This window comes from Gossypium hirsutum, chromosome A07 (genome assembly GCF_007990345.1).
Source record: "Gossypium hirsutum isolate 1008001.06 chromosome A07, Gossypium_hirsutum_v2.1, whole genome shotgun sequence".
Classification (NCBI taxonomy): domain Eukaryota; kingdom Viridiplantae; phylum Streptophyta; class Magnoliopsida; order Malvales; family Malvaceae; genus Gossypium; species Gossypium hirsutum.
In genome coordinates, this window is record NC_053430.1 from 1,719,546 (window position 1) to 1,732,468 (window position 12,923).

The 12,923-nt window shown below is 33.1% G+C and overlaps 1 protein-coding gene across 1 annotated transcript; it reads left to right on the forward strand.

Moving 5' to 3' along the window:
• Window positions 1-2,104: 2,104 nt before the first annotated feature.
• Window positions 2,105-12,163, forward strand: LOC107929933 (protein CTR9 homolog). The gene is made up of 24 exons (XM_016861479.2): window positions 2,105-2,406; window positions 2,642-2,708; window positions 2,827-3,021; window positions 3,297-3,397; window positions 3,721-3,774; window positions 3,876-3,992; window positions 4,113-4,176; window positions 4,288-4,502; window positions 4,803-4,887; window positions 5,203-5,303; window positions 5,404-5,496; window positions 5,708-5,776; window positions 5,885-5,977; window positions 6,171-6,437; window positions 7,059-7,139; window positions 7,231-7,389; window positions 7,637-7,732; window positions 8,729-8,830; window positions 8,910-9,017; window positions 9,104-9,328; window positions 9,992-10,258; window positions 10,362-10,433; window positions 10,833-11,153; window positions 11,817-12,163. Exons 1-24 carry the CDS (start codon window positions 2,266-2,268, stop codon window positions 12,012-12,014), a joined length of 3,291 nt encoding a protein of 1,096 aa, XP_016716968.2. The 5' UTR covers window positions 2,105-2,265; the 3' UTR covers window positions 12,015-12,163.
• The last annotated feature ends 760 nt before the right edge of the window (window positions 12,164-12,923 follow it).

The following is a 12,923-nucleotide window of genomic DNA, read 5'->3' on the forward strand; positions in this document are numbered from 1 at the left end:
AATTTAGGGTTAGTTTGAAAAGCTAATTATTTTAGTTCAAGTTAATTTTGATTTTAAAAATTCAAAATCAAATTAACCGACTCTGAATTATATATCGATTTATTAAATATATTTATATTTTTTAAATATATAAACCCATTACCCAACCTAAACACAAACCCAATATTAAACCCAAATAAATTTACATTAAGTCCAATAATAAACCCCTAATAAAATTACCCAAAAAAATAAAAGAAAAATTAAACCCAAATTAAATTCTCCAAATTTACCAAGCAAATGAACCCAGCAATTGATAGAAAAAAAAACAAACACAGTGAAAACATACAAAATTTTGAAAACCGATCCGATTGAAAAAATGTTGAGTCAATTTGGTCGGTTTTATCAAAATGCAGGTTTAGTTTTGATTTCAATAAAAATGAAAATCAAATTTTTTAATTTTCAAGTTTTTTGAATCGAATCGATTGATTGCTTATCTTTTTCAATGTTTTGATGATTATTTGATGTTAATATTATTTTAGGTTTTAATTATTTTATGTTTATGTCATTTTAATTTCATTTCACTTTGAGTCCAAGACATTTTAATTTAAAATATTATTACATTGAACTATTTCAAGTTTAGAATTTCAAGTTGTTTAAGTAACTTTTTAATGATTAAATTTATTTGAATTTAGGTTTTCGGGCCAAATTTAAAATTTTCTATTTAGTCTCTTGCCTTCTTTTAACGGTCTTATAAAATCTACTGCTAAAGATGTGTAAAAGTTAAGTGACTAAATCGATCAAATGGATCAATTTTTACCTAAATGTTAAAACCAAATTAAATTTTCTCTTAAGCCCAAATAAATTAACCCAAATTAAATTCTCAAAATTTACCCATCAAGTGAACCCAGCAATTGATAGAAAAAAAATTAAAGTAAAAAATACATACTGAGTTAGTGAGTTACTGACTTGACTAAAAATTCAACTGTAGCAAGGAGGTTTTCCTTTTTGAGATTAGAAATTAGGTTTAATGGCTGAGATGTGAGCTTAGGCATGGGCTGTAGAAATTAAGATTGAAGACTTTGAGTATGTTTGGGTTTTATTTATGTATAATTTATAAATGCAATTATCATAATTAAAATATAAATGATATATATCAAACCGAGCCGGGTCGGTCTCGAGTTAAAAATTTTGTCTGATGCCAAACTCAATAGAAAATGGGCCTAAATTTTTTTACCTAAACTTATTTTTTAGGCTTTTATTTTATTCAAATTTTCTTATTTTTTGAGCTAGCCCTCATGCTTGAATATCCCAACTTTTGAACAAGTCTACTATTAATTTAGATTAAGATATTAACTTTTTAAATTTCTTGCCTTTGAAGATTGATTAATTTTGGATTAATTGGTTTTTAATTTATGAGTTACAAATTGGGCACAATTATTTAATTTCGATGTTTGAATAATAAAATTTAGGGTAAATTGCATTTAATGTCATTAGTATATTTATATTTAGTGGTTTTAACTTCTGAAAGTTACAAAATGATTATTGAGTTATCTAAAAGTTTTCATTTAAGTTATTAAGTTGTTAAAATCATTGTTTTGCGGTCATCTCTATTCGCACCTTCTACACCAATCAAAAACTTTCATTCTCCTTTTCTTCTATGGTTCTTTTTTTTTACGAAATAATTTTGAATATCACGAATTTGTTAATTAAAAATTCAAACAATTTTCTTCTACGACCATTAACACTAACTGTCAAATCGGCTTAGATGTAAGATATATTCTTAAACTCATTGATGGGTATTAATCTGTTGTACAAATCGTTGAATTTCTTGGAGCTCACCGGTCAAATTTTATTAAAAAAAGAACTTAACAACCAAATGACTTAAATAAAAACTTTCGAATAGTTCAATAATTATTTTGTAATTTTTTAAAATTGAGTGATTAAAATATAAACTTATTCGGACCAATGAATATTTGACATTTATACTCAGTAAAAAAATATAAATACTTGATCAGAAGAAGGAAAAACTCAAGTACCAAATTAAAAAAAATATGTATCAAATTGAATATTAAAGCCAAATTCAGGTAACAAATAATATATTAACCCACATATATGTAAATAAACTGAAGATCCCGTCGCGGCTCAGGTATTCCTTATTAGCTGTAATTAGAAACACATCCAAAAAAATAAAAATTCAAAATAGGTAGAGGTATATAGCTAGGGTTTATCTCGAATTAACGCTTAAATTTTTTGTTCGAGAAATTTTTAGTCTCGATCTAGCAATCAATGGCGTGCGTGTATATACCGGTTCAAAACTCAGAGGAAGAAGTACGGGTGGCTCTGGATCAACTTCCCCGAGATGCTTCTGATATTCTTGATATCCTTAAAGCCGAGCAAGCTCCTCTCGATCTTTGGCTCATAATCGCGGTTCGCTCTTTTTTCTTATTTTAATTTTGATAAATCTTTCGTATTATAGCTTGTGGAATTGTCTCCGTTATGTTACGTTGATGTTTTAGGATTTTCGTTTTTTTTTATAGTATCTCCCCGCAAATGCGATCTTCTTCATTGCAAAAATTGAGTTGAAATTAGTTTAACTTGTCTCTGAATTTTTATTTTTTAGAATATACTTTATATTTGTTATTTTCTGGTCTTGATTCTGTAGAGGGAGTACTTTAAACAAGGGAAAGTTGAACAATTTCGACAAATTCTGGAAGAAGGATCCAGTCCTGGTATTCTGCGTTTTGTTATTCATACTGTTTTTTGCTTACTACTGATTTTATTGAATTTGTGGTTACTGATTAATTGTTTATCTGCATGTTCTGATTGAAATTTTCTCCTTTTTTGTAGAAATTGATGAATATTATGCTGATGTTAGATACGAGAGGATTGCTATCCTAAATGCTTTAGGGGCTTATTACAGCTACCTTGGAAAAATTGAGACAAGACAGAGAGAAAAAGAAGAACATTTTATTTTGGCTACACAATATTACAATAAAGCATCGAGAATTGATATGCATGAGCCTTCGACCTGGGTTGGCAAAGGTGAACATTTTTGGACTCTGTTATGCTGTTGTATATGTGCAGATACTGATTAGTGTCATTATCCTTGAACTGGGTTTTAAGTCGAAGAATATTTTTTCTACTTTTCCTATTAATACTAGGTTATGCTTGGTATCTAGCATAGTTTGTGATGAACATATGATTCTCTTGCTGATAACCTGTTGTATTACTATCATTTTTGGCTTTTCCTGTGAGGTCAGAAACTGTTCCATATTGTTGATATGCCTTTGAATTCAATCAATGTCTATTACTTACAGGTCAGCTTCTCTTGGCAAAAGGTGAAGTAGAACAGGCATTTTCTGCGTTTAAGATTGTATTGGAAGGAGATCGAGATAATGTTCCTGCTCTTCTTGGTCAGGTGTACTTAATTATTCTTTCTTTCTATCTATTGTGATATTATAGTAGTGTTAGATTTATTGATTGTATTGAAGGTTTTACTAAAGGAAGGGATAATGATATAAGCTGTTAATTTCTATGATATTGTTGTGCAAGTTACCATAGTTCTGGTACATCATACAATTGATACAATTGAGAAATTGTGCATGATAAATTTTATGGAAGCTCATTCTTTTCTGTAAAGAAGTAAAGCTCTGGCTGGAATGGCCTGGTAATCCAGTTTAGGGCATGAATTAATATTTTGCATTTTTTTTTCCTGTAAGTAACTCGTTCTGATATCTTCAGGCATGTGTTGAGTTCAATCGTGGTCGTTATGCTGATTCATTGGAGTTATATAAGGTCTGTTACATTAATCTTATTCAGCAGTTCATGCTTTTTTAACTTGAGGATTTAAAATCATGACAAGTTTGTTAACTCACATAGCACATTGCTTTTATAAGAGGGCCTTGCAAGTGTATCCTAATTGTCCTGGGGCTGTCAGACTTGGGATTGGTCTCTGTCGATATAAATTGGGTCAATTTCAAAAGGCTAGACAGGCATTTCAGCGGGTTTTAGAGGTAATTGGTTCAATCAATTACATTTCTTTTCTTTATGAATGTGTTGCAGCTGTTTATGTTTCAAATTGCAATAATATATGGCATGGTGATTTCTCTGTCTCCAAAAATTAATATTTGCAGTTAGACTCGGAAAATGTTGAAGCTCTGGTTGCTTTGGCAATCATGGATTTGCAAGCAAATGATGGTAGGCTGGGAGATACGATTATTCTGCTTATGTTCAATGTTCTCTGTGGTTTGGTTTTTGTTCTGTTTCCTGATTTTGGTGTAGTGATGATGCTTTAATATGTCTTTACAGCTGCTGGGATCCAGAAAGGCATGGACAAAATGCGGAGAGCTTTTGAGATATATCCCTATTGTGCAATGGCACTAAATTATCTGGCAAATCACTTTTTCTTCACTGGACAACACTTTTTAGTTGAGCAACTGACTGAAACTGCTCTTGCTGTCACGAATCATGGACCAACAAAATCACATTCTTTCTATAATCTAGCACGCTCTTATCATAGCAAGGTCCAAATACTATTCCTTTATTTCTCTGTTTTTAATCAACCCTTAATATTATTACTACTACTTTGAGATGAAAGATGTGGAAATGTGAGGATATCCTGGCTTGTTCTTTGTTGATAGCAAAACCGAAAATGCATTAGCTTATCCTCTTTTCCCCTTTTGATCTGATTTTGTCCTAGAAGGAAATAGATGGGCTTATTTAATAATAAAACAATCTAAAGCTACTGAATTAGGCATCCTCCGCAAACTGTGATTATTTTGATTCTTTACTGATGAGAGGAATATTTTTTCTTCTTAGTGTAGGGGGACTTTGAAAAAGCTGGGTACTATTACATGGCATCCATCAAGGAAATCAATAAGCCCCAAGAATTTGTGTTTCCTTACTATGGTAAGATACCCATTTAATATACTTTTGAGTTGAAACACTCTACTAATTTTGTGCATTATGTTGCCGGATTGTTTAGTTTTAGTTTGAACTCGTTTATCTCAGGCTTGAATTTACCTGTGTCATTTCTAATGTGACAATTTTTAAGTGTGGAAATGACAAAATCAATCAGATGGGTAGTGTAATTTCAAACATTTAATAATGAATGAGATAGGACGATTTGATGAAAATGATTGATATCAAATTTCCAAGCATGATGATTATATCAAAGTTATTCCTGAAATGTCATTTGCCATTAATTTGATTTTGTTGCAACAGGTTTGGGGCAAGTGAAACTTAAATCAGGAGATTTTAGGACTGCACTTTCGAACTTCGAAAAAGTTTTAGAGGTTTACCCTGACAATTGTGAGACATTAAAGGTGAGTAAAAATGGGATTGTTGTTTTTTTTCTTGTTTTTGAGTTTTTCGGTTTGAGGTTTTTTGCTTTTGTATTTTATTGAATTATATTGTTTCCTGTAGGCACTTGGGCACATATATGTTCAGCTTGGTCAGGTTGATAAGGCCCAAGAATTTATGAGAAAGGCCACAAAAATTGATCCCCGTGATGCACAGGTACTTTATATGCTTTAAGAAAGTTTTATGTCAATGGACTATGTTTCAGACTTTGTTGTCTACTATTGTGTATAATTACTTCAATTTGAAACTTTCTTGAAAGATTAACCTAAATGTTCAGAGTTAAGCTGGTGGACATTGGCATTTGCCATTTGGCATCCTTTTTTCTTGCCATTGTACTAAAGAGTTTCTAACTGTAACTTACACACAGGCATTTCTTGATCTAGCGGAGTTGTTAATTTCATCCGACACAGGAGCTGCTCTTGATTCCTTCAAGACAGTAGGGGCTTTCTCCTTTTGAATTGACCTGATTCTTTATGTTCTCTGCTATTGCTATCATATCTTTCTAATATTTATTTTCTTTAAAAAACTCAAAATATTTGTTAAGGCACGCAATCTTCTGGAAAAGGGAGGTCAAGCTGTGCCAGTAGAAGTGCTCAACAACATTGGCGTTCTACATTTTGAGAGGGAAGAACTTGAGGTCTGTGCAGATTTCTTATGGCTCAACTGATATTATTCAGTTTTACTCTGTACATATTTGCTGATATTGCCATTAAACTTTTATCTATTGTCTTGCAAATTAACATACTGCTACACAGCAAGTAACATTTTCACAATCTTCAACTTGCCTTCCCTTTCTTTACTTATGGCAATTGATGTTTTGTATTTTACAGCTTGCTCTGGAAAGTTTCAACAAGGCTCTGGGAGATGGTGTGTGGCTTGCTTTAACTGGAAATAAGCCAAAACCCTATGTTATTGAAGCCAGTGCATCAGTCTTGGATTACAAGGATATGCAAGTATTCCATCGACTTGAGGAAGACGGTCTTGCTGTGGAACTACCCTGGAATAAAGTAACAGCTGTATTTAACCTTGCCAGATTACATGAGCAGCTGCATAACACAGGAATTGCAAACATATTATATCGCTTGATATTATTCAAGGTATCATCTGCAAATGCGCCACTTGTCTTTTCTACTCAAACTCCTGTCCACGATAGGGGTTAAGTTGCAGTTGGAAAAGGTTATTGGGCAAAAGCATTTATTTGACTAGTTGTAGTTAATTATAAGGGACCGTTTGAATTAGAGGGAAATCTCATTTTTGGTTATGTTTGATAGTTGGCTTAAAGACAGCTGATTTGTTGCAGTTTGTTAGGTGGTATAGTCCCACATCTATTAAGTACTGAGTTTCCTATGGCCTAATATTAAAGTGGGCCCTCAACCTGATATTACCAATTGGTTTTAGGTTAGAAACTTTAACACGGTTCAAATTACCCATTGCTTCTGGCATGATCTAAAGCTATACGTATGTTTGCAGACTCAAAATATCTCCCATTAAGAAAATAACCCTGATTATCCTTCTTCTTCAGGATATCTCCAAGACTTCTATAGATTTTTCGCATTCTTGATTATTTAAATTCCCTTGTGGTTGAACAAATGCCATTTTTTTTGTTATAAACTGATAAATATGATCACATATCATCTTTTCCTTGTTTTTCCTTTGCTTTATTGGTTTTCATGCACTCTCTATTTTTTTAACAAGCTTGTTCCTTTGCTTCTTGACAGTATCCAGACTACATTGATGCTTATTTGAGGCTTGCTGCCATTGCAAAAGCTCGAAATAATCTTCAATTAAGCATTGAACTGGTTGTTATTAACTGGAAAATCTCAGCTTCGATTTTCTTTTCTTATTATATACATGTTTGTTTGATAATAATTCCAACTTTTATAAGTGTAGGTTAATGAGGCACTGAAGGTGAATGACAAATGCCCCAATGCATTATCCATGCTTGGTGATTTGGAGCTTAAGAATGATGACTGGGTAAAAGCAAAGGAAACATTGCGTTCTGCTAGTGATGCAACTGATGGGAAGGATTCTTATGCTATTCTTTCTCTGGTGTGTAAGCATTCACTTCTGAATTACTGAATTCCTCTTCTGTTAACTTGCCATCATTTTACCCAGTTCTCAACAGTTATGTATTCCATTAATAACTAACTACAGGCAATGCTTTTCCAAGGTTTAAATTGATTAGTTTGCATCTCATTATCATTATGAGAAGGCATTTTTTTGTGTGTTCTCTTTTCACGGTCAGATGTTTTCAAAACAATATCTAAATCTGATATGCTTATTTGATATTTTATAGGGGAACTGGAACTACTTTGCAGCAATTCGCAATGAGAAAAGAAATCCCAAGTTGGAAGCTACCCATTTGGAAAAAGCCAAGGAACTATATACAAGAGTACGTGTTTTTTACCATCTTTTCTCTGTTAGTTGCCACTTTGATGTACTTTCTTTTAATATATGATTCTACTAAAGATTCTGAAATCTTCAATTTTCTGAAGAATTTTGTTGTATGTATGCACATATTCCAAATTTCCAATTATAGGACCAGAATAGATTTGTCAATTAATATAATGGAATATTGTTTGTTTAGAATGTAATTTTACCAGTGACAACTTGCTTTGTTCAGTTTGACTTTTAAGGTAGCAGATAAGTATTGATAATTACCTGAACAGTATTAATGGATAAGATAGTAAAAATTGTGCAGTGTAAAATATCTCAATAGTAACGATTCTTGATATCTTCAAATTTCTGAAGAAATTTTGTTTCATGTATGCATATATTCCAATTATAGGACCAGAATAGATTTGTTAATTAATATAGTGGTGAATATTTTTTGTTTGGAATGTAATTTTACTGGTTACAATTTGCTTTGTTCAGTTTGACTTTTAAGGCAGCAGAGTATTAATGGATAAGGTAGTAACAATTGTGCACTATTAAACTATCTCATGTAAGAGAAGTTTGTGACCTTTCTGACTACAGGTTAACCCTAAGTTGAAAGCTCAAACATTCAATTACCATATTGGAGAGACCTCTCCATTTACATATAATTTCAATCCGTTCCTTTTTTCTTCTTCTTCTTTCTGGGAGATGTCTCTCATTATACAACTTTAGAAACATCTCTTACACAGGAACAAAAAGAATACGTACAAGTCTACTATAAGATGTAGAATTGATGAGGATTGTAATTTCTTCTGAATGATAGTTCCTCTGAAATTCCGGTTTTCTTCTTTAAATTAAAAAATCATTTTGCCAGTGGATCTAAACTTCTGATATCCTTGTGCTGACCTGGATTCATCTTTAAATTCCTTTTTTTTTTTTGCTAATGGTTTTTATTTTGACAACATGCTATGAATAAATTTGGCTGCAACTGATGTATCCACATGCTGTACAGGTCCTTGTTCAGCATACAGATAATTTATATGCTGCTAATGGTGCTGCAGTAGTATTGGCAGAAAAAGGCCAGTTTGATGTTTCAAAAGATATTTTTACACAGGTCTGGGCTTGTAATTTGTCTCGTCATTATGCATGTAACATAAATTAAGAATTTTGTAATATAGCTACAGCTATTCTAGGTCCAAGAAGGTGCAAGTGGGAGCGTTTTTGTCCAAATGCCAGATGTATGGATAAACTTGGCTCATATTTTCTTCGCTCAAGGAAATTTTGCTTTGGCTGTAAAAATGGTGAGTTACCGGTTTAAAATGCTGTCCCCCTCTTTTTTTTATACATTGATCTTTTGCACCAAGTGATAATTCTTGCTATCTTGCAGTATCAAAATTGCCTGCGGAAGTTCTATTATAATACGGACTCCCAAATTCTTCTATACTTAGCTAGGACGCATTATGAAGCTGAACAATGGCAAGAATGCAAGAAAACTTTATTGAGAGCCATCCACTTGGCTCCTTCAAACTACACATTACGGTTTGATGCTGGAGTAGCAATGCAGAAATTCTCAACATCAACACTACAGAAGGAAAAGAGGACTGCGGATGAGGTTGTTTCATCAAAATCATATCAATTTCTTTTTTCTTTCGCCAATACTCATCCCTTGGGGAAGTTTCTTTATGAAATGGCTGTGCAGATCATGAGAGATACTGTTATACTGCCTTGTATCTTTAAACAACAGTTGTGTGTGCGTATCATTATTTAGCATTAGTAGTAAGGAATGGTAATATAAATGGCTAATAGGTAGTTCAAAGGGGTCCTCTCCCATTAACACTACAAGTTCCAATCATGTGGAAATGCATCCTTTAGGTAAAAAAACCAGGTGTTCCTATGGTGGAGAGATGAGCTTGGAGTGTTGTGACTGACGAAAACCTTGTAAGAAAGTATATACACAGATATTCTTTGTAGAAGTTAAAGCATATGTTGATAAAAGACAGTAAGATATTTTCAATTTGATTCTGCCTACGATCTGCATTATTTATACTACTGGGAATTTGGGTGTTTTATAAAATGCAGATCAAATGGTTCTAAATTGTGTAGTGCAATTTTTTTCACTTGTCCTAGTGTAGTTGAAATGAGGCTAGTTTGTGATCCATATCATCATTCATTAATTGAGATCTATTGGAATCATATTGTTGTTTACAACTGGCTGCAGTGGACAAAAAGAGATCAATACACCGTCTAATCATATTCTCTTTTCACAATATTACAGGTTCGTTCAACAGTTGCAGAGCTAGAGAATGCCGTTCGCATTTTTAGTCAATTATCTGCTGCATCAAACCTTCACCTTCATGGGTTTGATGAGAAGAAGATTAACACCCATGTTGAATATTGCAAACACTTGCTTGAAGCTGCAAAAGTTCACCGGGAAGCCGCTGAACGTGAAGAGCAGCAGAACAGGCAGAAACAAGAAGCAGCTCGTCAGCTTGCATTGGCCGAGGAAGCCCGTCGTAAGGCCGAAGAGCAAAGGAAATATCTGGTCAGCATGTGTAAACTTGATTTATCCTTTTGTACATCTATGATTATCATGATTTGAATATTTTTCTGCTTATGTTTGCTTAATACTTTTTGCTGCAAAACAGTTGGAGAGAAGAAAACAGGAAGATGAGCAGAAAAGGCTCCAGCAGGCAGAGGAACATTTTAAGCGTGTACAGGCAAGATTTTATCTACGGTCTATCAATTAGTTTTAGATTTTGAACTATTGCATATATTTGATTTAGCAATATGATTTTATTTCCTCCTGAAGTTAGTATAAGGTAAAACTAAAAACAAGTTTATCAGATTTCATAACTTATTCCTTCTCTCCTTGTTTTGCTTTTACTGATTGATCAGTTTTTTGCAATAAAAAGTTGTTCACAACATATATTTTGTTTCAAGTTCTTGCCTGAGGAGTTTCTTTTTTTTTTTTTTTTTGCTATGGAGACACTAAAACTTGAGTCGTGCGTGTTATGTGTGGAAATCTTACAACATATTTTGCCTGCCTTGATATGAAGAAGAGAGCTATTTGATTTCAAAGAGCTTTGCTTGATTTGTTTGTCTGCTACCATCTTCAGGAGCAATGGAAGAGTAGCAACCCTGGGTCGAGGCGAAGGGACAGGTCTGAAATTGATGATGAAGAGGGTGGCCATAGTGAGAAGAGGAGAAGAAAAGGTGGAAAGAGGAGAAAGAAGGATAAAAACAAATCACGTTATGAGAGAGATGATGAGGAACCTGACATGATGGATGATCGGGAAGAAATGGAGAATGAAGATGCCAACAGGAACTATGGAGAATCCACAACTCGAATGAATGATCAAGATGACGACAATGGTGAAAATGCTCAGGATCTTCTTGCTGCAGCCGGATTAGAAGATTCTGATATGGAGGATGAGACGGTAACCTTTTTTTCACTTTTTTCGCTTTTGGCATCTAACGTCATATTTTAGAATCTAATCCCATTTTTTCAATGCTTGTGCCTTCATTTAATTGAATTATTAGATTAGAATTTAAAATATTCTTCCACATTGCTGTAGTTTTTAGATGAATTGCGTTAGCTTCCTTAGGTTGTTAAATGAAATTTTGAAGAGATGATTCTTCTAGCATGCCTATTGTGTTAGCGTAGGCTCATCAATTCTAACACGAACCCAAAAACTCAACCCAATATAAAAAGTCAACAATCTAAACCCTTCCAACTTAAACCAGAAATAACCCTAAACAAACACTCTGAAATGACCCGACCTGTAAAAACAATGACCTAAACTCAGAAATAACCTGAAATGACTCAAACCCAAAACTTATCTAAGCCTGAAATGATCCGAAAGTTTTAAAGTCCAAACTTGGCCCAATTTAGATTGACTCAATTAAAGTTCAACTAACCGACCTACCCAATTGACAAGACTTTGTTGGCTTGTTTCCAGTTAGTATGTTATTATTTCAGCCAAACTATTAACATGCAAAGGAAGAGTGCACATATTTTGTATATATAGATATGGACGATACTGTGGTTCTTTTTCATTCTTTGTTGCCTGAGTTGTAACCGTTTACTTTTCTTTGTGAAGGCTGCTGCGCCTTCATCAGCTGCAGGAAGACGGAGAAGGGCATGGTCAGAATCTGATGATGATGAACCGGTACAAAGGAGACCAGAGTCCAGTCCTGTTAGAGGGAATTCAGCTGAGCTACAAGAGAGCGATGGAGAAATTAGAGAAGATAACCGTAAACCAAACGGAGGCGATGCGCTTGACGACGATGATGATTGATATCAAGCAAAAACATGGATTGGAAGTTCATTTTAATTGTATTTGTGGATATGAGATATTGTTTATAGATCATTGCATCTGTATCCCTAGTGTTGTTTTAATTTAAAAAAGATTCAATCTCAATGTTAGAACATCTAATTGATGTTTAATCATCTGTTGCAGTTAGTGCAATTTTTAACACAATTCTTCTAATCAAAGCCTTGCACTTGTTTCTGAATGTCAAATACGGTGACAATTCGGGCAATGGAAAAAAAAAAGTGATTAATGTTTTGTGTAATTATTATAAGAGCATTACAGAAGTTGAAATAATTGAGTCGTGTGTATAATCACGAGAATTGTAGTAATTAGTGTTAGAAAGTTTTAACTACAACTTTTCTGTTTGGACCAATGAAATTAGGAAACATGGCACATTGATAATTTGCAATTTTTGCAAATTCTTTATTTTAGAATTGGATTATATTTTGAGTACTATTATCCAATTCTACTAATTATTTGAACTTGGTAAGTTATTAAAATTAAAAAAATAAGCAGCTTGGAATCCGAAATTGTTATCTGCAAATTGGATAATGGATTTTCATAGACGGTTTATTTCATAGAGGGAGACGCCTTTGGGTGTTACTTTTCTAGTTAGATTTGCATTATGCATAGTGATGATGAATGATACTGTTCTTTGAAAAACCTACAGTATAATCTAAAAAAACAAAACAATGAAGAGAGAAAAGTAAAGCAGAAACAATGATGAGTTTTATTACGTGGTGGTTGCTAATCATGTGATCAAGAATTAATCTTCGCTTATAGAAATGAAATACATTTAACAATTAATCAATCATTTATTTCTTCAAAAAATACTAATAACAAAAAAATTAATCATTTCTATGGAAGATGGGTTAACCTATAAAAAAATCATTT

Coding starts and splice junctions, on each gene's coding strand:
- LOC107929933 (XM_016861479.2), top strand. CDS start 2,266: ATGGCGTGCGTGTATATACCGGTTCAAAACTCAGAGGAAGAAGTACGG. Junction 2,709..2,826: donor GGAAGAAGGATCCAGTCCTG/GTATTCTGCGTT, acceptor CCTTTTTTGTAG/AAATTGATGAATATTATGCT. Junction 11,154..11,816: donor CTGATATGGAGGATGAGACG/GTAACCTTTTTT, acceptor TTCTTTGTGAAG/GCTGCTGCGCCTTCATCAGC.